The following is a 25,520-nucleotide window of genomic DNA, read 5'->3' on the forward strand; positions in this document are numbered from 1 at the left end:
AACGGGCCCGTAGAATATGGCAGTGGCCTATGGCGGCTTGCTGCCGAGAGGGCCAAAGATGCAATGGGCGGCTGCCCTGCCTCCCCGCCTCTGGAAGAGAGCAGGTGGCAGCCCAGCAAAGACCTGAGCCATGCCTGGCCTTGTCAGCGGCAAGGCTGGCGGCCAGAAGAAAGTGAGGCTGGGGACCCAGCTAGGAGCCCTAGGCAGCAGCTGCACACCGGTGCGACCTCCCTGGCCCCATCAGAAGAGTGGACACGGGGGGCAGGGTCGAGGGAGAGGTGCCGACTCAGTGTCTCTGCATTTAGGCTGGGGACGGGGCCAGGCCAGAAGGGACAAAGAGTTGGAGGCTGGGGTATAAAAGAGGACAAGGGAGACAGCCAGGGAGGATGACCTGGGATCTCAGCCACAGGCCAGAGAGAGATGCGTATGGCTGGACCAGGATGCTGGTGGAGGGTTGGTGACATAACCTCCCTCCCCGCTCATGACTGAGGTGACTCCTGTCGTCCCCCTCCCCACTGATTCCCCTCAAGCCACACACCTGGCCAGGAAGAGGGGCTCACAGCTCCAGGGGCGTGCTGGGGGTGCAGTGGTGACCAAGAAGAAGTCCACAGGAGGCAAGGGACCCCGTGACAAATGGCATATGAAGGTATTTGCAGACCAAGTAGCAGCTTGACATATCTCTGTCAGAGGCACGCCACTGAGGAAGGCTGCAGAGGAAGCCATGGCCCTAGTAGAATGTGCAAAAACTTCTAAGGGACATGGTGCACCCACTAAACTATAAAACACTGGTCAAAGCAATCCCTCTGGACAATGACTGAGAGCAAGCCCTTTCCCCTGTATTAGGACCAGAAAAACATACAAATAGTGTCATATCCTTGCAGATTTCCGTCGTCCTTTTCAAATAAAACAATACAGCCCTTTTAACATCCAAGGAATGCAACAAACGTTCATTCTCTGAACTTGGTGTGGGGAAGAAAGCTGGTAACACAACCTCTTGGGATAAGTGGAACCAAGACACCACCTTAGGAAAGAACCTGAGACTGGGCCAAAGTATTACTGTTTCAGGGAAGATTTGAAAAAACAGGGGTCCCACTTGTAGGGCTGCCAATTCACTGACCCTCCTGGCAGATGTGACTGCCACTAAAAACAGACTTTCACAGAAAGTAACTCAACTGAGAGTTACTGAAAGGCTTGCGCATAAATTGGGTTAAATGCAGTGTGAGAGACCACTAAGGAGCCAAGGGATCCCTATGGGGGCAAAGGTTACACAAACCCTTCAAAAACTTTGTGGATAGGTAGTGAGCAAATACTGATCTTGCTATGATAACAAGAAATAGCAATCAGGAGGATCTTCTTCGATGAAAACGACAAATTCTTTAAATATAACAAGTATTCAAATATACCTTGCAAGGGAATGGTATATGGAGACACATCTCCCTCAGTACATCACTTTGAAAACCCTCTCCATTTATAGAGATATGATTTCCTACTATTGGGACTTCATGAATTACAGTGAGGTTTAGACAATCCAGGTTGTGTTGGAATACCTGGTCTATACTGATGATTTAGCCATTTGGGTAGGGGAATATATTGCCCCTGTGACACTTCCATCAGACCTGGAAACCAGATCTGGCGAGGCCAAAAAGAGGCCACTATGATCATGTCTGACTTTGTTCTCCTGGCTTTCTCAATTGCTCTGATAAGTACGGGGAACAGAGGGAAAGCATAGAACAGAGCTCCCTCCCAAAGCAGTTGGAATGTGTCCCCTCCCTGCTTGGAAGCAAAAGTGTGCAGCTTTTGAATGTGTTGCAAAGAGGTCGATCTCTGGGACTCCCCAAGGGGCAACTATTGGTTCCAGACGCTGAACTGCAGGCTGTGGAAGGTCAGTAGTTCAGCAGTTCGAGACCCGAGTTGCCGCATGACGGAGTGAGCTCCCGTCTCTAGTTCCAGCTCCTGCCAACCTAGCAGTTCGAAAGCAAGAAATTGCAAGTAGATAAATAGGTACCACTTTGGTGGGAAGGTAACAGCGTTCCGTGCACCTTGGTGTTTAGTCATGCCCGCCACATGACCACGGAAACGTCTTCGGACAGCGCTGGCTCTTCGGCTTTGAAACGGAGATGAGCACCGCAACCCTATAGTCAGACTCGACTGGCTTTCGAGCAAGGGAACCTTTACCTTTTTACACTGGGTCTAGGGACCATTCGTGTGATAATGTCCCCGTTCTGCTCAACCTATTCTGCCTCTACAGTCATGCTTCCAGGAGTGTGTACAGCCTGGATGGAACCACTGAGCTTCAAAACTGCTAGCCAGATTAGCATGACTTCCTGACATAGATCTCTGGATCCCATGCTACCCTGTTTGTTCACATGAAACATAGTGACAGCATTGTCTGTCTGAAGCAATATGGACCGATCCTGAAGGATATCTGAAAAGGAGCTAAGGATATGACGATCTGCACGCAGCTCCAATAAATTATTGTGACAGTTTCTTGTTGTCTGTCCACCTGCCTCATGCAGAAGAACGTCCACAATGAACCCACCCACCTAGTAGTGAGGCATCTGTGGCAAGAACTATGTAATGTTCTGGAGCCCCAAAGGACACACCCCTAGATAAATTGTCATAAGAACACTACCAGACCAAAGACCGGATAACTTGTCTGGGAACGGAAAACGTCTGCCAGTGGGGGTCTAACTCTACCCTATATACAGACAAGAACCAGAGTTGTAAGGTTCTCAAATACAGTCTGGCAAGGGGTAGAAATGCCATGGTAGATGCCATATAGACCAAAAGATGAAGGATTTTTTTTACTGACTAGAGTCGGTTGGCTCTAAATTGGCCAAGGAGATGGAGAATAGTTTGTATTCTATCAGAAGTCAAAAACCTCTTTGAGGTGTGACTAACTGTGATTTTTTCCCCAGTTAATCATCAGTTCCAGCCTGTGGCAGGTTTGCAAAACCAGGGAACAGTATGTCATTAACTGATCTTTGGATAGCAACCACTAGCCAGTCATCTAGGTAAGGAAAAATATGGCAACCTTGTAGCCATAAATAAGCTACTACTGGGGCCATACATTTAGAAAATACCCGGGGTGCTCTTGCCAGACCAAAGGGCATCACCTTATATTGAAACACAATTCCCACAGGAAAACCGTAAGAATTTATGGTATTGCTGATGAACAGAAATATGAAAATAAGCATCCTTTAAATCAATAACAATAAACCAACAATTTAACTTTAATGATTTCAAAACTGAAGGAATAGATAACATATGAAATTTGGAAATGTTAAGAAAAACATTCAGCTCTCTGAGGTCTAGTATGGGTCTTACTCCTCCATCTTTTTTGCCAACCAAAAACATTCTGGAGGGGAAAAAACCCTTTTCCCAGGGTTTCTGACATCTCCTCAATAGCACCCTTTTCAGTTAGGTCACTCAGTGCTTCCAAAAGGTCAAGATCTGCCTGTTTAGCTACTCCCAATAGGGGAAAACATGTGGGCATTTGTTTGAACTCTAACCTATAGCTTATCCTAACGACAACTAAGACCTACTCATCAGATGTGACGGTTTCCCAGGCAGTTTAGAACTGTGACAGCCTGCCACGAAATTTGACAGACGTATGGATTTGCCCTAGTCAGAAGGCTGGTTTCTGTGACTAGGGTGCCTCTCTAGTTGTGGTCAATTGGGTAGCTGATCTAGAACAGCCCAAAACCTTGTGTTTATGAAAGCCCTGTTGTGGCACAAATGGTTTAGACACAGGATAGTTAGGGTATCAGTAGTCCCTCTGTTACGGGTGCCAGGGTTGCCATTGAAAGGGTCTTTGCTTATACTGAGTCATAGCATGCTGAGATAGCCCTAGGGACTTCTCAGTCTGTTTATTTTTTTTAATTAGGGACAATGTCTCATCAGTCTTGGTGGAGAACCTTCAAGAGGTAAGTCCTCTACCTTTTGTTTGGTTTCCGCCGGTAGCGCAATAGACTATGGCACCTGCCATGACGCAAGCTGCAGCATCAGCAAAATGCCTGCCAGCATTTATCAGTTGCTTCAACAGTTTAATGGCTTCAGCTTGCAGCACCTTGGCGAGAGGTCTCTTTTCTTCTGGCAGCAGCTCCAAGAAAGGCATCATCCTTTCCCATAAGAACAAATATAGCCGACCGTAGTAGTCTTGTAATTGGCTATCTTGAAATCCAATGCAGATGAGGAGTATAATTTTCATCCTAAAATGTCTAGTTTGCATCCCTCCTTGTCAGTGGGCGCAGAGTGGTAGGCTTGACAGCCCTTCGTTGCATCTCTTCCGTTACACATAAAGAGGGTGGTGGATGTGTACTAAGGTAACTGAAAGTTCCTTTTAAATTCTATAAAAGTGTTCAACCCCTCTGGAACAGATTTGTAATGATGCTCATTTTTGCCAGATTTCCTGAGTAAGGTCTTTTAGACCCTCATAAATTGGGGAGGCAATCATGCCAGGGGGATCAGAGTACAACCGACTTAAAATTTTGTCCCTTGGTTTATGCTCAGAGGCATAGTTCCCTCTCAGCTGTGCTAGACAGTGCTGGTGCACAAAACTGTAACAGGCAGCACAGGGATTATTGCTTTCAGCTGACAAGGCATTTTCCCCTACTTCGGAAACAATGGAAGATGGAGGCATCTCCTTCTGGGGCCCGTAGAATTGGACCCCCTGGTCCAATCTTTTTGAAACTTGAAGGGGGGTTTGAGGACAGGCACCAGCAGCTATGCTGAAGATTTGGTGCCTCTACCTCAAAACACAGCTCCCCAGAGCCCCCTAGATTGATTCTCCATTATAGCCTAAGGGGCCCATTGACTATAATGGTCTCCATAGGCTACAATTGATGTGGGGAAAGTGATTTTTTTTTTTTGCACATCCCTATTATGCTTTTCAGTATGATTTGTAAGCTGCCTTGAGTCACAGTGAAAAGTAGGATACAAATGTTTGAATAAATAAGTAGTTTGGACAGGTTGATAACATTTAAGCAACTTCCTGTTTGTTACGTAAGGCAGGGTTCTGACAGTGATTGTTCCTCCTCTGTTATACTTGACCTGTAATGCTGGTTGTCATATTTTACTAAAAACACAAAGTAGACTGCAAGAGTTCCCCCCCCCCCAAAGTGCTGGTATGTTTTCTTAGGCTCAGCACACGGTGACAGTCCGAGGCCAGGTCTACCAATACAGTGGAAAAGGGTAGGTGAAATTTGACTTGATTCTGTTTTCCTTCCTTCCTTCCTTCCTTCCTTCCTTCCTTCCTTCTTGCCCTGCTCTCTTCTGGGAGCTCGTTCCACCAGTAAGGAGCCGCCACCAAAAACACCCTGGCCCTGGTGACGGTGAGCCTTGCATCCTTGGGGCCTGGAATAGTCAAACACTGTTGTGCCCTGGACCGTAGTACTCTCTGGGGTATAATTGGGAAAAGGTGGTCCCTCAGGTAAGCCGGTAGTCCCTCAGGTAAGTACCAGCACCTTGAAGTGAATCCGGTATGCTATTGGCAGCCAGTGCAGTTGCCTAAGCACAGGCTGGATGTGCTCTCTCATGTTTACATTATTCTTAAAATATAGTTCAAATATAATTTAAAATAATTTGTTCTGATCTTTTTACAAGATTATGGAATTAATCTAAAAAACTAATTTACATGATAGTCAATGTAGACTCGCTCACAACTTTAATGCTACTAGCTTTTATCACTCATGAGGTAGAATTTCTGCTCACAACACTGTGGAGTTTAGAAGGAACACAGAGGTAATAATCTTAATCTCCAAAGATTGTGCCATTCTAATCATTTGCTCAGGGTCCGTGGTGGCTCAGAGATTAAGATGCTGAGCTGCAGACCGGAAGGTCTGTAGTTCGGCAGTTCGAGACCCGAGTGCCATGTGACGGAATGAGCTCCCATCTCTGCCAACCTAGCAGTTCGAAAGCAAGAAATTGCAAGTAGATAAATAGGTACCACTTTGGTGGGAAGGTAACAGCGTTCCGTGCACCCTGGCATTTAGTCATGCTGGCCACATGACCAGGGAAACATCTTCAGACAATGCTGGCTCTTTAGCTTGGAAACGGAGATAAGCACCACCCCCTACAGTTGGATTTGACTAGCTTTCGAGCAAGGGAAACCTTTACCTTTAATCATTTGCTCACTGTACATGCAAAGATCTTCAGTAGGAGATGTAGAAAATGGCTCCCCAACTGCTTCATCTCGACTCAGATCTCATCAGAGTCCCCTGCCATCTCATCCCTCATACCCAGTATGGGAGAAGGTGGCTTGCATGATACTGTAACTGAAGGTGGATATGAATGACGTCAATGCGAATTTGAATCTCTAGGCTGATAAACATTATGCTCCCAGTCCTCGAGATATCCAGGGGACATCATGCATGGGTTGGAAGGCCATCTCATAGGTGGTTGAGGGTGTGACCACAGAACCGTGGACATCTGCTCAATCTCCGTATCTTGCGGTGGCTGTCCCAGTGGCACCTCCACTTCTATCTCCCCATCCAAGATTGACACAGGCGATCTTGGATTCTGGGAAGGCAATTTGGGCCTTTCCTGTAAGTCAGTTCCAGCTTTTTTATTGGAACCTGATGATGGGGCCCAGCTCCTTGCTTGTCCTTTGATTTAGTCTTAGCCTTCATGGCTAGTGTCAACGAGGATGTGCGCTGGATCCGAAGGGAGTGTGATTCCAAATAGACCCATTGGGACATGGAACTGGGCAGCAGAGCCAATTGTGTTGAGTCCGATGCCAACTTTGCTGGAGCTGAAATGGATGCAGGGTCCGAGGCTTTAAGTGCCTTCTCCCACCATGCTGCCTTTAATTTGGAAGCCTTATTCCCTCTAGCTTTAGGGGTGGATTTTTGGCAGATCTTACAAGTGGGGACTTTATGTCCTTCACCCAGGCAGAAGAGACATAGATTGTGCCGTCTGGGTCATTTTGGACCCACAAGAACTACACGTGTTGAGCCATCTCGGAAGCCCAAGAAAGAAGCAAATCTTCCCACAAAAAAATTCCTCCCCAATCTGACGCTCCGGAGACTAGCCAACTAACAACCTACTCCTTCAGCAGCAAAAGAGGAACCGAGGGGGAGGGACGCTGTGGCATGGGAGCAGGAGGTCCCTGGGTGGGAACTAAGACTTTAGCTCTGGTGCGCAGCACCCCCTGGAGGCTTTTAGCTGTAAAGACCTCTCTGATGGCAGGCCTGCTCATGCACAGTCCCCCAGGTGGGACTGCACAGAAGATCAATGATGAACAGTTCTGTGTTCACAGCTTCAGGCCTGGGAACAAAATCTGCTGCATCTGTTCACAAAGCAGATTTGGAGCCACCCGCTGGTCCTGCTACTCACTGTCCTGCTGCTGTCCTTTTACCTCCTCCCTTCATGCCACTCACTAGAGCCCACATCACCCCCTCCTTCTTTTTCATTTCTTTCTGCATGCGTGCACAAACACCCTAGCAGCCTCATCCACTTCAGTACACAAATACAGTGGGATTCTTGCAACAGTGTTAGTGTATACATAGCAACCAATTTTGTTTTACATACAAATGCTTGCATTAAATTTTTAAAAAATCAAATTGTTGGTCAGAAGAGAGGCATTGGAGGGAAGGGGCAAAAGGAGCAAGTACTACCGATGGCAACATCTGACTCAACACCGTTGCCCCTGAATCAAACCTGTCCCTATGTGCAGGCCTGCACTGTGTTGCGCACACAGGGTTTGGACATTTAGTGCCACTGATCTGCTGCAATCTCTTCCACAAGACAGCTGTTGGTACTTGCTTCCAATTTCCAGAAACGATCCCATGTTGAAAAGGTACATGTTGGGATCTACAGCCCGTGCAACTTTCCTGCATGAGTTCCTCTGCAGACATGACAAACCCCAGCTGAGCGTGGAAGAGGCTGTGTAGATGCACTGAGAGTCAGTGTGGTGCAGGGGTCAGACTATCAGACTTACGATCAGGGAGATGCGGGTTCAGATCCCTACTCTGTTGTGGAGCTCACTGGCTGACCTTGGGCTGGTCATACTCTCTCATCCTAACCTACCTCACAGGGTGGCTGTTGTGAGGATAAGGAGGAGAAGGGGAACAATGTTGCAAGACACTTGGGTCCCCACTGGGGAGAAAAGCAGGGCATAAATATCTAAATGAACAAGGGAAACTACTTGTCTGCAATGTCCAGTGCCACACGACATTTCCACAGGACTTCAGACTCAGGGATTAGTTAAATGAGTGAATCTGTGGGTAGAAAATTTGTGAAATCAGCTATCAAAGCTTGTTTCTCAGCAATGATCCCATGATAAACCACAATGAAGAAACGGTCCGTGTTGGTTCTACCCATGGTAACTATTTCAACATGTGTACAGTCATTGCTTCCCCATAATAAACTTACAGATTGTTAATGTGTCGTAGAGAGTTACATAAAGCACCTCAGAAGATTTGTCGTGTTACTGCATTGCTAAAGAAATCAACATACTAAGAAGCTTTCTTTACATTCTCAAGCAGTAGCAATTGCCCTCAGGTAGAAACCATACAATGAGAAACCTTGTAATGATTTCTTCAAGTGAAACCAACAGCAGTGGTTTTAATGGGCAGACATTTTAATGCAATTTATAATTAGCTCACACTGTACTAAATTCCACCCAAGATTATGCCACCCATTTACCCAGCTTTGCTGCTTGGAAAGTGTTGCTAGAAAAAGAGGAGGAGGAGCTGGTTTTATATCTCTAGGAGTCTCAAAGAGGCTTAAAATCACCTTCCCTTCCTCTCCCTGCAACAGGCACCTTGTGAGGCAGGTGGGGCTGAGAGAGTTCTGAGAGAGAGAACTGTGACTGGGCCAAGGTCACCCAGCAGGATTCATGCAGAGGAGGAGTGGGGAATCAAACCTGGTACAGTCTGCCACTCTTAATCACCATACCACGCTGGTTATATATTTTGTAACTAATTCAGACCAATGCATTTCTAGATTGATTCCTTTTTTTGAAAAAGGCTTTGATTATTGATCATGATAAAGAACCATTCAGTTTACTTCAATACATGATCAGCTTGAAAGTGATAAAGAAAACAGAGCTACACTTACCTGTAACTGTTGTTCATCGACATCTTTGGAACAGACACACATTGGGACTGTGCCTGCGCAGGCTGGCTGCGGAGCATTTTTTTTCTAGCTTAAAGCTCCAAAGGGGATGCCTCGCCCTTGCCGGAGCTGGCACATGCACAGGATTTCCTGCCCAGGGATCACGTGTTCCGGTGGCAGGTGACCCCTTCCCTCAGTTCCTGCACAGCTGCCATGACCTCCCACACAACCGTAATACAAATCATGCGAGAGACCACAGCGGGGCAGGAGAGGGAAATGTGTGTCTGCATAGAAGACGTGAACAACAGTTACAGGTAGGTGCAACTCTGTTTTCATCTTCCGTCTTTGGTGTAGCCCCCCATTGGGACCATTAGGGAGCTACTCACCAGAGGAGGTGGGGTGGAGCTTTCTCACTGGAAAAGAGTCTGAAGGACTGCCTTGCCAACATCAGCATCCCTTCTGGCCTGAAGGTCCAAGGTGCAGTGCGTCACAACGGTTATCTACTGCAGCCCAAGCTGCAGCTTTCCAAATGTCCACCAAAGGAACTTTTCTGTGGAAGGCAGCTGATGAACCCTGTGCTTGTGTGGAGGGAGCAGTCACCTGTACAGGAAAAGGCCTCCCTGCCATTCTGTAACAAGAATGAATGACAGCAACGACCCACCTGGATCCCCTTTCCCCTTCTTTGTGCCCCAATAACAGGCAAAAAGTGCCCTATCTTTGTGAAAGGACTTAGTCCTGTCGGTGTATAACAGGAGGGCCCTCCTAGCATCTAATGTACGTAGATAGGGCTGCTAGGTCCTGCCTCCAATCCACCGGGGGCTCCTGGGTCCTCATCGGGATCCTCTCCACAGGCACAAAGTGCACATGGGTGCGATGATGTCACCTGGAAGGGATGTCATCACACAGCTGACGTCGGGGGTGACCCTCTAGTTTTTGGGCAAAACTCTATGGTTTTTTACCCTCAAAATCATTTTTTTGCCCATTTCCTCCCATAGGAACACCTAGTTGAAGCCTTCCTGGCCTGTACCAAAATATCCCTAACTTCCAGGGAAAAGGGGTGTTTCAAAGATGGATCCTCTACACAGTTAGGTGTAGCCTTGCTATATTGTGACGCAAGATCGGGCCCTTTGTGAGCAAATCTGGGGCAGGAGGGAACATGATTAATGCTCCCCGTCTTGTGAGCAAAAATTCTACTTTGTGAGTGACTGGCATTAAAGTTGTGAGCGAGCAATCTGGCTACTGCATAAATTAGTTTGCTCTGGAGCCATCCTTCCTGAGCTAAGGCAAAAATGGGTGAGCTGGAGGCTAAAAAACCATGAGCTAGCTCACACTAACTCAGCTTAGAGGGATCACTGAAGATGACGTACTCCAAGCCCACCAAATGGAAAAGTCCTGTGAACTCTTACGGGGGGCGGGGTATAATTTGAATTAATAAATAAATAATTTGAATAAATGAATAAATAAATAAAACCAGATCTGACAGGGTCAGCATGGGGCTATGAGAATGCAGTCTGACCTCTCTGCCACTAATTTCCCCACTACTCTGCTCAGAAGGGGAAAAGAGGGGAAAGCATACAGGAGCATCCCTGACCATGGAATCTGAAGTTTGGTCACTGCCTGCCAGTGAACAGAACTATGGAGCCTTCTTTGACTGTGGCAAGTAAGCCTACCTCCTAGACATCAAACATTTAAATACCTTCAAAGCTGACTTCTGGGTCTGGTGGCCTGACTGGAAGTGAGCTCTAAAGGCATTTAAACGGCGTCGGAGCCCACCACCAGCCTCTGGCTCAACCCGAGTGAGCTCCTAAGGCATTCAGAGCTCACTCTGGGAGATCAGTCAAGTCAGGCTGCCCAACTCGACTGGACTCCGAGAGTGAGCTCCAAAGGCCTATAAAGGCTCAGTCGGAGCTCAGTTGGGCTGACCCGAAGGTGCCTTCAGGGCCCATTTTCAGGTGGGGCCATGGCTTGAGTCAGCTTCAAAGGCATTTAAATGCCTTCGGAACCCATTTCTGGGTCATGCCACAGTCACGCCCCCAACTGTAAGTGAGCTCTGAAGGCATTTAAATGCCATCAGAGCTCACTTTTGGGCAAGGCTGCAGCCCCACAAACTTCTTGAAGCACAAACTGGTTTATGCAATGGAGAAGTCCATGGAGGTTTGGGGTTCGTGAAAACCCCGAACCATGAACCTCCATTTTTCAAGTTCATGCCCATCCCTACTGATGACTCCTCCTGGGGCACAGACGACATTCAGAGAAGTGGCTTGATAGCCTGCTTCTGGCCTCCTGGCCCTGGTATTCTCTGGAGGTCTCCCATCTGAATATTTGCCAGGGTCGGCCCTGCTTAGCTTCTGAGATCGGGCTTGCCTGGGCTATCCAGGTCAGGGCATCTCATCCAATCTTGGAAGCTGAGCAGAGTCAGTATTTGGATGGGAAGTACCGGCTGCTGGAACTGAGGAGGACTCTGCAGAGGAAGGCAATAGCAAACTGCCTTTGCTTCTCACATGCCCTGAAAACCCCTTGCTTTATGGGGTCACCATAAGTCTGATGCAACTTGATGACACCTGTGTATGTTATGTAAGGGACAGCTCTGACAACCATGATCAGCTTGATGCCTCAGGAAAACCCACAAGCAGGCTAAAAGATAGTTCTAGGCCCCAGTCACACAGGCTGGATATCGCGGGGGGAGGCATGGCTAATTGCCCCGGCGCAGTTTGATCCACGATTACGCAATCAGACGCGCTGGCAGCACACCATAGGTCCTTCCCTCAGCGCCGGTGGGTAAACGAGGGACCGGAGGGGAATGCCGCGCGCCGGTGCGATCACATCATGGGAGTCTGGAGGCAGCCCGTAGCAAATGTTTACTAGTACTTTGGAGGTACTACTTTTTAAATGCGCATTTTCGGCGGTAAGCCACGGGTGCGCGCCATTTCCCAGATGTTGGGGTGTGATCATGCCTGGATAATCCGCCCACCATCTGTGCCTCTCCCACGGCAACTTTGCCGTGTGACCGGGGCCCTAGTTTTGTGCTAAATCTGACCCATGCAGATACAGCCCTGGAATTTGAGATAATGAGTGTGGGCTTTAATACTTTTTTTAAGCCTAAGGTTCCACTTCAGTGCACTGGACACCAAACACTGGAACAGAATTTAAACTCAGGCGAGTTATTTCAGGGTCTATCTGATAAAAGCCCAAGGAGACATACTCTGTGAAGTTCTATTCACACAGGGCTTCTAACTTCCTTAGTCTGCAATCTTCTGTAAATTATCCCCTTGCTTGAGGATAGCCTTAAAATCCTTGAAAATCCCCTGACAGCCTCTTCAGCATAAAAGTGAGCTTTCGGACTGGATTCTTTGGGGGCTCCCTACTGCTAACCTTTCACCACAGTAAAAAATTAACTTTGTATTCCTTCTGGTTGTTTTCTTGTTCTTAGTCAGGTTTTTGATCCATGGCAGAATTTTATCTTTATCTCTCTCAGATTATCTACTTTTCTTAAGAGCCTCTTGTAAAGTGTTTTACTGGAAAGTCTAACTAAAATATACCTAATCAGCACCATTATGTATTGGCCCTCCTCTGTGGGCTGGAGTGGAACTATGTTTCATTTATAAACAGTCATTTTAAAACACAATTCCTGAGAAGTATGTCTGTATTAACTACTACACCATGATCAGCCTTATCAGAAATGCAAGAAGGGAAGCACAATACTCAGTGTGGCTATTCCTACAGAACCAGCTGTGAGGGAAAAAACACTATTTGCGGCCCAATCGTATGCATGCTTATGTAGAAGTAAATCCTGCTTATTTCAATGGTTCATCCAGACAATTATGCATGATGTAGTTCTACTGCATTGGTCTTCAACCATCCTCCTTTCTGGGAACCTTTGCCACATCAGCTTGAGTCTTTCATTAGGGAAACACAGGTTAAAAGTGCTCTACATAAATAAGAATAAAATTAATTGTTTGCCAAAGAACACAAATACATAGCCAAGGATTCTGGGGAGTATTCTGGAGTACACACTCGGTTCAAGCATGTCACTGCCCAAAACATACTATCAAGTTACTGAAAGCATATCTTAGAAACACCCGATAGAAACATCATCCTTTAGGTGGACATTGGAAGAAATGATAATAGGGGACAAACGACTTGTCAGACAAGCTTGCCCACCATTACTGATCTTCTCAGGAAGGAACTCCACATCAGTTTCCACAGAAATACAGTACAAAACCACTGCTCCACTACAATGCTCTTGCTTCGCACAGTCTTCCCTTGAGTTCTATAGCCAGTCCCCACAGCACAGAATATGGAGGGCTCAATTATGTAGAAGTCTGGGGGTTCTTCTTTCTTTAAAAACCAGACTTGTGGGGCCCTAGTTCCAAGCAGGACAACAGCATAAGTGTAGGAGGTTTTCAGCCTCCCAACCACATCACTTCCCTGATAAGTAAAGCTCTGAGGAACCTAGGGCAAATAGCAGATACCTGGGCCCATTTCAGATCAGGGATATGGCACCAAGTGAAGGGGGATAATGTTTAAGCTTCTTCTTGTTTTGCATTCCTGGTCAAAACCAGGCCTCAGGATGCCTGATTCGGAGGGAGGAAAACGTTATTTTCACAGAGCCCTGAGTGGCAAATCTTGAGCTTGGAGCTTTGTCACTTTTAATTCTTTGTTTACTGAAACCCACACCCGGGAATATGTACTGCGCACTTGCTCCAGTTGGAATAAATTGAGGACTCATTCTGTAGATGCAAAGAATCATCCTGGAAGCAGACTGAAGAGAAGAAGAGTGGAGATGGGCACAGAAGATGGCCTAATCCACAAGGATTTCTCACCTGTGACCTCGTCCAAGCTCTCTGTGGTGAGATGGTCATTCTGGTTCACCCACTCGCCATTGCACTTGAAGTAGATCTGAGTGGCAGGGTTGGCTCTGCAGATCAACTCCACAGGCTTGTTCTTTACTATGTAGGCATCCTGAGGCTCCATCAAGAAATGGGGGAGAGATTCTGCCGGAGCCGATGGGAAGGAATCCGGTAGCACATCGCCATACTCAATCCCTGTAATGAAAGGAGGAGATGAGTGTGAAAAGTTTGTCCCTCTTTTGCTTTAAGCATAACCCAGTATCAGTCCTTAGCATTAAAAGAACAACATCAGTCTCCCAGCAACTGGCTTTTGACTCCTTGTTAATTGCAAGCTCCTTTGCAAAGGCTCCAAACAAACCATCTTTCTTCCCCCCCCCCCCAGGTTTGCCACTTAATACATTTTCACGGCCATCTGAGCCATGAACACAAAATCTTAAAATGAAACACAATCCAGGAGGCACACTGCTTGGCATGGCCATTCCTACAAAACCAGCGATGGGTTCAAGTGCTATTTGCATCCCAGTTCTATGCTTGCTTGTTCAGAAGTAAATCCCACTGATTTCAGTGAAATGTACTTATATGGGCTCTGGGTGGCAGCAAAATGGTCAAGAGACTGAACTGCAAATCTGGAAGTGCCTGGAGCAAACATTGCCTTTGTCACAGACTCCATAGGCGGCCTTAGCCAAGCCACTCCTGTTCAGTCTCAACCTCTTCATCTGCAATAATGGGACAGCAATACCTTACAGGGCTGTTGTAACGATGACTGAACTATTGCTGGTGAAGTGTTTTAAATGCTCTAAAGCACTATACAAAAGATAAGCATGATGATTATGCCCAAGTAGGCACAGGATTGTGGCCTTAGTGTGTTCCAAGCACATGGTGGATATTTTGATTCTGTTCCAGTAGCTTAGCAGTGGAGCCACAGTTGCATGATAACATTGGAGCCAGACTGGCAGGCCTGGGGAGTCACAGGATATCTAGGTCTGGGCGCCTCCTTCCTAGCTTTGAGCCCTGAAGAGAAAAATGTGCTCAGGCTCTTGAGGGAAAAGCAGGCCATACCCCGGCAGGTATGTTCACAGCCTGATACGCACAGGGGGAACATCTGGGGAGGGAGGAGTACATAATTTTGTTTTCTGTTGGGGAAGGGTCCAGGGAAAACTGTTCTGATGTGACGGCCCTGAAGGGTAAAGGAAAAAGCTTCTTAAGTAGAATACAGGGCAAAGCAACGTTTAAAGAAAGCATTTCACAGTCAGAGAAGATTCTGCAAGAGGCAGCAGCAATTTTGAAGGGGATTACAACACAGATACACCCTGTGCTCCAATTGCACCCAGATTTTGCTTAACTAATAGAGCAAGGCCATGATAAGGCAGACATTGTGCGCCATTAAACCCTGCAGAGCTCCATTTGCTGGCAGAGCTAAGGGACGCATTGTGTTCCTGTGGCATGTCATCATTCGAGCATGGTGCGCATTCATTCTTCTTGGCACCCTTGAGGGTATTCCTGAACATGGCAGGCAAAAGAGGGAATGTGCATGCCAAAGTGAAACCTGGGGGCTGAAAAACCTGGTCCACAGACATCAGGGAGAGCATGTTTCTCAGCCGTCATCTGACGGAAGTTCCAAGAATAATGGAACACTTGTGGCTTATGTCAAAGAAGTGGGGTCTTGGGTAGTATATGGTGTTGGTATGCCCCAAAACTAGTGGATTACGCCCTAGAACTGGACTGCATTCCAACCTAAGGTGTGTTGCATCACTGTCACTGCTGCTTCCATATTATTTTGTGTTTGTTTGCATTTGCTTTTTTTTTAATGGAGGAAGAAGACAGAGAGAGACAGAAGGTGAAAGCAGGAGAAGGAAAGAATAGCAGGAAGAGCAAAAGGTGGGCTCACCTAAAAAATTGACATCACAACTTGAGAGGTAAAAGGCGGATTCAAAGCCTGAAAAGATTGAAGACCATTGATATACAGTGCCTACAAGTCACACACTGGGGCCAGAGGGATTAGACAAAAGCCAAATGGCCGCCAGGAAACAGAGATCATGTCATTAGAAACGCTTAGAAACGCTTCACTTCCAGTCGGCCATTCAAAGGCCATTCTTTTCTTGGGTCTCTTTCTGCAGGGGCAACAGTGGAGGACTTGGCAGCACTTTGGCATCTCCAACACCACAGGCGAAAGGAATGCATTGGCTGTATCCTAAGGAAATGGCAGGGGGAGAAAAAGCCTTGGATTGAGAAGGCAGCCGCAAATCACAAGGGCCTGCCTGCCCTTTGAGTTCCCAGCTTCTTTCAGGACTGACTCTAGGAAACAGACTCCAGAAAGCGGGGACAGGAAATAGTTCCAAGGAAGCCCTCTGAACAACAATCAGCCTGTGAAAACACACACACACACACACACACATGCACGGTCAGTCATTTAAAATCCATTTAGGGAAATTGACTTTCCATTTCCACTTCAACACAGCACTAGGGAAAGCAGTAGGACATTTGTCATAATCCATTAACTGCTCTTTTGGAAACAGTGAATTAAACTCCAGGCTAATTTCTCTCTCTCTCTCCCTCCCTCTCTCTCTGTTTCGGTCTCTCCATTTCTCTCATGCTGCCTGGTTTCCTCTCTTCCTTGTAGCTGCCAGCCTTCCCCTCCCTAATTTCATTTGCAGGTCTGTAATTTTCTCAGCATCCTACCAATTGCACCGAGATGTGGAGTAATTAAGGCACTCAATGCCCTCCCAGAGAGCCCTCCTGAGCCACCCCACGGTTCCAGCCCAAAGCAGTTTGCCGAGTACCCAGGAGCGTCCCAGGGAGGGTGAGGAGGAAACAAAGTGGGGTGCGGACAAGATTATGTTCCTGTGATGAATGGGCCATTTTGGAGCTAAAATTGGACATGCTCAAGTCCAAAAACCAATTATTAAGAATAAAATGTCCCATTGCGTAGGTCCCATAGCTCAGCAGAGTTGTGTGAGGTGATTACAAATTGCTGTCTTTGATGGCCTGTTCTTTGGGCTTTGAATAAAAGCTGCTCATAGAAAAGCAACCTTAGTAGGTGACCAGAAAAAAAGACAATATGCATTCAAGTTTGACAAAAGCCAGGATCATCAGAACTCTCTGAGCCAATTCACAAGGACCATTTGGAGATGCGCAAGGCACAGTAAGTTTTCTTTTAAGGAAACTACAAAATCACTTGTGAATGTTCTGACATATCACTAGTACTGAACGAAAATAATTTTCTGGATTAGCTGTGCAGCTTTAACCTGCAGCATTCTAAGCCAAGTAATAATGAGTCTTTAAATTGTTGACTCAGAAAGTACACGAACAAAACCCATTTCAGCATAGAGCTCCAGTTTACCTCAGCATCTTCACACTGTTGGGAAATTCAAACCCAAAGTTTAGCAAATCATGAGTCTGATGATCAGAAAGAAACCTATGGAGCCAGCCTATCAAGTAAGCCAGCAAAGGATGCCTGAATGAGACATACTAAGATGGGGAAAAAACGATAGTCCCCGGATGAAGTCATAAAGGGCCGCTGTCCAAACTTGGCTACCTCTTCTTCTGCTTTCTCTGGTAACCTTTATATCCCCACCCTCTGGTGGTCTCTCTATCCCCCACCACACACCATATCTAGCCAAGCAGTGTAGTGATAGCTGACATACCTCACGGACACAATCTTGTTTCCCTTTCCCAAAACTTGGGTGGGATCTGTCCCACTACAGATGCCTTGAAACATTAATGTAAACAGTTATGTAAATAAATGTTCTGGAAGCTGCTTGCTATAATTATAATTTTATTTATTTATTTACTTCCAATTTATACCCCGCCTGCCTAAGAGCTACATCTGGCAATTCAGTCTTGGTCAATACAATGAAATAAAATGGCTGCTCAAATGCCCACTGTCTCAGAGGCCTGGGGAATGGGAAAAAAGGGCTGAATGTGGCTTCTGTACCCTTGGAGATCCAACAGACACCTGTCAGTGGTAGGGGGGAGGGAATCCTAGTGCAACCCCAGAGGGTAGTAACATACCTAAGTCTGTGTACCATCTCCCTGACTGCACCTTAGAAGCACAGATAAAGCACATAAATATTGATTGGTGTAAGCTCCGCTTCCCCTTCATCTGCCTGAGAAAAAAGGCATTTATGCTCTATGCCTGAGCTGCAGGCTGTTTTTATGACTTTGTTTTACAGCTATAATGCCAGGATCATTTATAAAGCAGGTTTGTATATAAAGAATGTAAACATTAGAAATCCATTAGTCTCTTAAAGTGCGTCTGGCGAAGTTCTCCCCCTCCAAGTCACTTCCCCCCCCCACCCCTTTGGTTTTCTCCACGTCCTCTTGCCAGGCATGGCTGAGGGGAATTTCAAAAGATTACAAGTACTTAAAGATATATTATCCCTGGCCAGGGTTGTAATGCAGGCCTGAAGCTACCGATTAAGATTCCTATTGCTGTTTGCTTGTGCTGCTGTGCTCATGATTCCCCCCCCCCAAGTTTTGTTGCTCTTTGTATGTTCATGGATAAGCATCAGATTTAATACCCCAAGACACAGGACTGACTGCACGACACCTTGCAAACCAAAAATGCCTCAACCTCTGCCACGTACGGCATTTCTCAAGGGAGAGCAACATCCATCTTCTGGCTGGTTCATGAAATTATTTCATCATGAGCCTCCAGCACAGAGCACCTGAGTTAGTGCGGAAAAGATGTCCCTTAGCTGAAGGAATGTCCCTTATCCCAGCACATGACAGCTCTATAGGATCTAATGGATGCCCCCATATTTCAGAATACAGCTTGCTCTGTGCTGTGGTATTTTGCTGAACGAACTCTGCAGTTTTACAGTTTCAGCAGTTGTACTGGGCTCAACACGGACATCAGATGACTATGCCTTAAGTTAGTGGTATGTTAGAATACGTTAGTGGTACATCAGACTCAGAAAACCTTCCACTGCACTGTGGTCTCCAGTTAGCCAAACAAACAAACAAAACTAGCAAGCAAATACAGAAGGAGCTGAAAACACCACCACAAACCTGGCTTTGGTTCACCTCAATGGGGTAGGCCTGACTAGCAGACTACCATGCAGTGCAACATGGGACATGTACTTCCTTAGGCGCCTGTGTCTACACCAGGGGTCCCCAACATAGTGACCACGAGCACCATGGCACCCACCAACACCTTTTGTGGTGCCCACCAAGTGTTTTAAGAAAGTGAGTGTGGCCAAGTGTGGCTTTTGCCCAGCAAGGCTTCTGATTGGTTATCGGAGACCAGATTGGCTGTGTGGATTTAAAAAAACAACACAATGTTGCTTTGGCTGCAGCTGCCACCACGGCACAGGGATCTTCATTGTATGACTGAAGGTAAGCTGTAGCAGACATTTTCTGTCTGGCTCTGCTTCCTGTGGCAGCCACACTGTTCCTGCGCCAACCACACTGTGTCAGAATTCCAAAGGTGCCTGCAGGCTCATGAAGGTTGGGGACCCCTGGTCTACACCTACTGACTTGGCTACCAGCTTTAAGAGACAGCTTTGTGGCTTGGGGCATTGTTGGAATACAGAATGTCAGAAAGAACCTAGAGGTAGAAGAAATAAGGAGTAGAACCCCCTTGATTTCCAGTTTGAGGTCAGAAACCCATCACTCTTTGCCTGATCTGCTGGCGGAGTGGAGCAGCAGGAAGGGAGAGAGATCGATATGGCAGAAGGGGCCTGCTGTGATTGGTGGTATGGACTGTAAACTTGCTACTGCAAAGTTCAAAAGGCACCAGGGAGCTATAGCTCCTGCCCCTGGGCTCTGTGAGCAGCAGGAGCAAAATAAAAAGTGACAGCACAGCAATGCCACCTCTGATTATGTACCTGGAAGTGATGTCATGATGTCACGGCAAAGCTATAGGTTTTTGCCACAGAGATTTGGGAAATTCCTAGAGCATCAATGCAGCACCTTGATGTCACCATAAGAGGTCATGGTGTTGTGCTCTGAGACATCACCCTACCCTGCCCCGCCTTGAAAAGTTCTCAGGGGTTGCTGGAGGATGACTGGCAACCCTAAAAAGCACTGTGATGCTGCACTATTGATGCTATTGTTCTATCAGATGACAAGAACCACAGAATGACTAGAACTAGATTTCATGGCATAGCCAGGTGTCCGAATCCTCCACACGTTCAATTGAATACACGTTTATAGCAAAGTAGTATTTATTGAAGTAATGAAGAAAGCTGGTACACAGGAACTGTTTGGAATGGTCAGGAAATGCAGGGCACCAGATAATAAACGAATTCATACAATGCAATAACCAATAATCATGGTTCCCGCTTTCACAGGTGCTTCTAAAACTCGCGGTGAAAGCCTGGGAATTGAAACGGTTCGAAAAGATAAACAATTACTAGCTTCTCATGCCCTAGCTCATTATACCATACGCGAAGACACAACCAACTCCACACCTGTTGACCTTGCCGATAACTACGTTTCAACAGCAGTATTAGCGTACACAGAAAGGAATGCAGATTGCAGTCTGCTGGTAGCATACATGCGCAGTGGGGTCAGGGAAAGCCAGGGAGGGCAGAGATGGGTGTACAAAGGTTACACAGAGTTCTTTGGCAGCTTGCTGACACCAGGGCTACTACTGAAACCAGCCGCCCTGTGTCTCACTCTCCCCTTCTCCTGCCTAACATCTAGGGATGCTCAACATATGATGTGATGCAATTGTGTTGTAAATTTCCCAGCCCCATAGGAGGCAGTCAATGCAGCTGAATGTGCGAAGGGAGAACTTGCAGCAAGATGACAACTTATCGCACAGCCCACATTTTGTTGTGATATCTAGTTCCAGGCTAAACTAATGCCTTCATGAAGAAGGCTTGCTAGTTAAAATGCTGAGTGTAACCTTTTGAGTCACACAGAATTCTTTCAGAAGCTTTAAGTGGGTGGGGGAAGTAGACATTGCTTGCAACGACATTTAAAAACAATAAAAATAATAATTTTGCACTTTGTATCATAAGATAGGGAAGAAAGAGAGCAAGTGAGAGACTCCTTTGATACGTAGCATTTAAATTTCAGAATGCTAATGGCAACCTTGTGACTCATACAAAAGAGAGTTTTTGGTTGTTCTGTGTTCCTTGTAGCTTTCACTCTGCTTTTGAAACATGACCTCGCAACACTAGCTACCTTTTCTTCATCGTGGGGATTCAGAGGGGATCCCGATTTGCAAATGTACAACCCAGTTCCTACAAGCATCAGGGAAAATGCTAGTTGTCATATTTTAAATACTTTAGTCTCCAACTCGTTTTCAAAACATGAGGACTTTTTTTTCCCTTCAGAGCAACTTGGCATCACAGGAGGACAAAACTAGCTCGCGCCGCTGCCTCCGTCACTTAATGTGATTGCAAAATGTCACATGAAATAGCCCGCTCAGTTATTTGGCCTTGCAGGAGATGAAGGAGGAAAAGTAGGTGACAGACTGCTCCTCTTTTGCACAAAGCAATAAGCATAGCCTCCCAGGGTATGTCAAAAGCTCATTATTAATCTGAAAGGAAATCAAGTCATTTTCTTTAGCCAAGTAGACACTCACTGCTTCTCTGATGATTATAATTGAGGCTACGTGGTCATCAGAAGTTGTGAGGTTTCCCCCCTCCCCCTTCTTTTGGAAGGCTGAAAATCACAGATGAGTCAGAGATAATCTGGAGAAAATTATAGACTTCTGGATTTATCCTAATTTTTTTTTAAACTCTCCTCGGTATTCCATCTGCCTGACTTTTTTAAGAAAGGAGAGCAGGCATCCGATGGTATCTAGAATGGCTGCCAGAGACAATGACGCGATGGCACCTGTGACCTCCTCCCATAAGACACTGGCCTTGTTTATGTGCTGTTACACACTGTCAGTCTTCTAAGACAGTCCTGAAGAATCGGCTCACTGGCATTTAGTGCATTCTTAGCTCTACCTGCAGTTGCTGAACCAGCCACCTATTAGAAGTGAGCAGGGGCGCCTACTCTTGACATAAAGCATTCTGTGGCTTGGAGAAGACTCTTAATCCCCCAGCCCATGTGAACAACAAAGATGCTCGTCAGCATTCTTATCTTCTGAACCACAGCTGCTCAAGCCTATGTAAGAGCAAAAACACAGGCAAATAAAAACAGCCAGGTGACATGTGTAAAGGGGAGAACTCTAAAGAGTTGGACTGCCAAATGGTGGCTGGATGCCTCCAGGCTTGCTCAGATGAGGCAAATTTTCTAAACCCATTTCAACTTGGCTTCAGACCCTGTGTTTGGAACAGAAACTACCCTGAACAGCCTAACGGATGCACTTTGCCACGAAAGGTGTATGTGGGGTGGGACTCTGCTGATTCTTCTGGATCTGCCTCTCAGTGGCTTTGATACCACGGTAACCTTCTGGACTGGTTGGTAGAGGCGATGACTGGTGGTTCTGTTCTTTCCTGTGCTATCAGTACCAGAAGGTACTCCTGGAGGATGCTTATTCTCACCCGTGCAAGATCCAAGGGGATCTTTCATTCAAGTTCCATTCTGCTCAATAGCTACTTGAACGTTGCCTTGATGGCATCCAGTTCTCATTTTTAATCAAAGGTGAGGCAGTGAATGTTTTGGATTCCGCCAGGAGGTGGTCATAAACTGGATGAAGGCTGACAAGTGGAATCCAGCCCTTAAGAGACTGACTGGGGTGCTATAGGCCAAAGGATACAGAGAGACCAGGGGTTGAGGGATCAGTCTTTTCTGGATGGAGTTGCACTCAAGCTGAAAAGGCCATTTTGCAGCTTAGGGATAGATCCAGACTCACCAGACACTGCTATGCCCCCCTCCTTTAACTGAAGTTGCCTGGAGAAGAAGCAGGCCCTTCTTGGTTGTAACAACTCAAAAACTGCTTAACTGGCCATCTGACACTGAATCTATTAATTCTGAAGTGCCACAAGAAGACACTTCTTCCTCAAGCCTGGGAGTAAGTCAGCGAGAGAGGCTAGTGTTGCTGGCCCTTCAAGTCAGTTCACAATACACTGCTTAAAAAAAAAAAAGCTGTTAAATAGGACAGTAGGCTTAACGAGTGTTAGGGTTGCCAGTCCCCAGGTGGGAGCAAGAGATCCCCCAATTCTGTGGACTCCTGTCCGCTGCCAGCCAGCTGGCCAGTGGGGGGAGCCCCACCCCTAACAGCCACGACCCCAGATGACATTCCCAACACGATGAAGTTACATGGAAGTGATGTCATCACACTCAGGATGTCACACAGCAGCACTCTGGTTTTGGAGCAAAACTCTTGGTTTGAGCCCGATTTTACCACAGAGTTTGCCCCCAAACCGGAACATCACTGTGCGATGTCTCCGGTGTGATGATATCACTTCTGTGTGACGTCATCACAGCAGGGACGTTGTGCATGGCGATGTCACCCCACCCCCACTCCCAGAAAGCTCCCTTCCACCCCCTGCTGGCACGAGGTAAGGACCTGGCAACCCTAGCAAGTGTTCCTCCTAAGCGCTCACCATTCCTGTAGTTCCAGATCTGACCTGTGTCCTCTAGCTGCTAAGCTGACCCACTGCAAAAGTGTTGGTGAAGTCGTGGTGCCTTTGTACCTGGCCCAACTGTTCTACACAAAGCACAAGATGGATAATAGAACTGACGTCTGGGCCAAGAGAAAATGCTCATGCTGAGCAGGCTATGCAAACTGTTGCTAAAGTGAACCACGGCAAGGAGGGGGAGGAGATGCTCTGGTGGGGAGGGGGGGTTGCTGGGGCGAAGGAAGACTGGGGGGGGGGAGTGCCATGTAGCACACATTTATCATAAGTAATCAAAACAGCTTTTCAGACCCCTTCGTTCCCAACCCTTGCTCATTCTAGCCAGCCTGGCCACCCACTGCATGGGAAATCTCTTGTATTCTCTCCATTCAACTGATGCTCTCAGTGGGGGGAGAAATCCATTTGTTATTGGGGAGGGGGGCTGAAATGCTCACAAAGCCACCTCTTTCATGCAAGTTGCACTGCAGGCAAAGGGACTGACGATTTTGGCTTCTCTTCGTTTTAAAAAAGAGAGACAGGCAGACAGGCAGACAGACAGAAAAGCGAACCCTGTAAAGAACCTTACATTTGAAAAATAATTTAAAAATCCAGAGCCCAACAAAAGTCGATGGATTTAGGAAAAGCAGTTGTTAATCACAGGGAAATACCCTTCTGATATACAGGTGGAATTTTACCCTAACTGCTATCTTGCCAGTGTTTTGTTATCTCCCCATATTTCCCCTCTTGCCTTTTTCAAGAGGCTTAGTGGGAGCAGGCACCTGCCTCAGGTTTCCAGACAGAGTTGGGGAACAGAAGAGGGCGAGAGGACGGTGAGCGGACAGAGGGAAAACACAGGGCTACCCAGGCCACAGCTGCATAGCTACCGAGCCAGCATACCTTACCTGGGGGCCCTGGGAGACGCCAGTTTCTTCTGCCTTTTTAATTAGTGCACTTTTCTCCCACCCTTCCTCCTCCAGGGAGCTCAGGGCATCCCTAGGGCTGCAGCCAAGTCCATGGTCCACAGCTGCTGGTGGGTCCTAAACAGGGCAAGCCTTATCCAGAAGGACTATCAAGAAAAAAGAAACTATAAATACCAGGGTCTGTAGAGCAGAGATCCTGCGGGAAACAGGGAAAGCTGGTACCCAGAATTCAACTTTGTTGGTCTTAAAGGTGCCACTGGACTCACACTTTGTTTTATAAAACACACCACTCTTTTTTTCTTTTCTCACTGGGCATACCAACCTCCGTGTCCTCCCGCCCCTCAGCAGGGCGTCTATATCTTTGTGACAAGCAAAATTCTGGAGGTGATGCTCTGTGCTAGGAGAACTTCCAGGGCCATCCTTCTATGTCCATTGTAGCCAAAGGCATAAAGATCGGTGTCACTCTGCTCAGGGCTGCACTGTTTGCCTGCTGTTTGAGGAGTGAGAGTTCTGCCTGAGAAAGAGAGATGACGGGGCTTTGGATCGACTGTCTTCTGCCAGTCAATTTCTTGACTCTTTTGCTCCCCCTCCCCGCTTTCCTTCCATAAAAAGCAGTGTAGAGTAACTCCAAGGTTACTGTGAGTAGAAGCCATGAGAGGTGCACAGGGAATGACAGTTCAACAATGCTATCTACCATGCACATTTTCTGAAGTCAATATAGTCAATTAATTGGAATTTCACCTGGATAAAAAGTTTGAAGGATAACAGCAAAAAGGTGATGGAAATGAAAGAGCCAGTCTGGCACTGCATTTTTGTTTGTTTTTGCATCTTAATGTTGAATTTGTCCAGCAGTGATAGGAATACCAAATGGGAAATAAAACCCAACAAACATATGACTCGTGAGTTCTAGCCCACCGAAGCTTATTCTACATTAAATCAGTCTAAGGTGTCACGAAACTTCCCTTTTCTCTCCCCCCCCCTCTTTTGCTGCCACAGGCTACCCTACAGGAATTCAGTAGATGAAATAATATGGGTTGGATCCCACTGATAGTTTCAGGAAATGCCCTCCCATGACAGACCTCCTACACCCCTTCATGCTGTTCCTAGGGGCCCTCTTGGGTGGGCCAGGTTTGCCACTTTGGTGGGAGACCTCCTGCCAGCAGCCCAGTGCCCCCAGTGCTGCTTGCTAGGGTGTGAGTGGGGAAAATGGGGAGGGGGGAATCGGCATT

General features: G+C 46.8%; 1 protein-coding gene across 1 annotated transcript in view; it reads right to left on the reverse strand.

Moving 5' to 3' along the window:
- UNC5B (unc-5 netrin receptor B) overlaps positions 1-25,520 on the reverse strand; it is a 245,701-nt gene that overhangs the window by 62,187 nt on the left and 157,994 nt on the right. Inside the window, exon 2 of the mRNA XM_015422893.1 lies at positions 13,881-14,102. Within this exon, the coding sequence (XP_015278379.1) occupies positions 13,881-14,102 (222 nt within the window). The remainder of the gene's footprint in view (positions 1-13,880; positions 14,103-25,520) is intronic.

Source organism: Gekko japonicus, unplaced genomic scaffold (genome assembly GCF_001447785.1).
Source record: "Gekko japonicus isolate JY-2015 unplaced genomic scaffold, Gekko_japonicus_V1.1 scaffold49, whole genome shotgun sequence".
NCBI lineage: Eukaryota > Metazoa > Chordata > Lepidosauria > Squamata > Gekkonidae > Gekko > Gekko japonicus.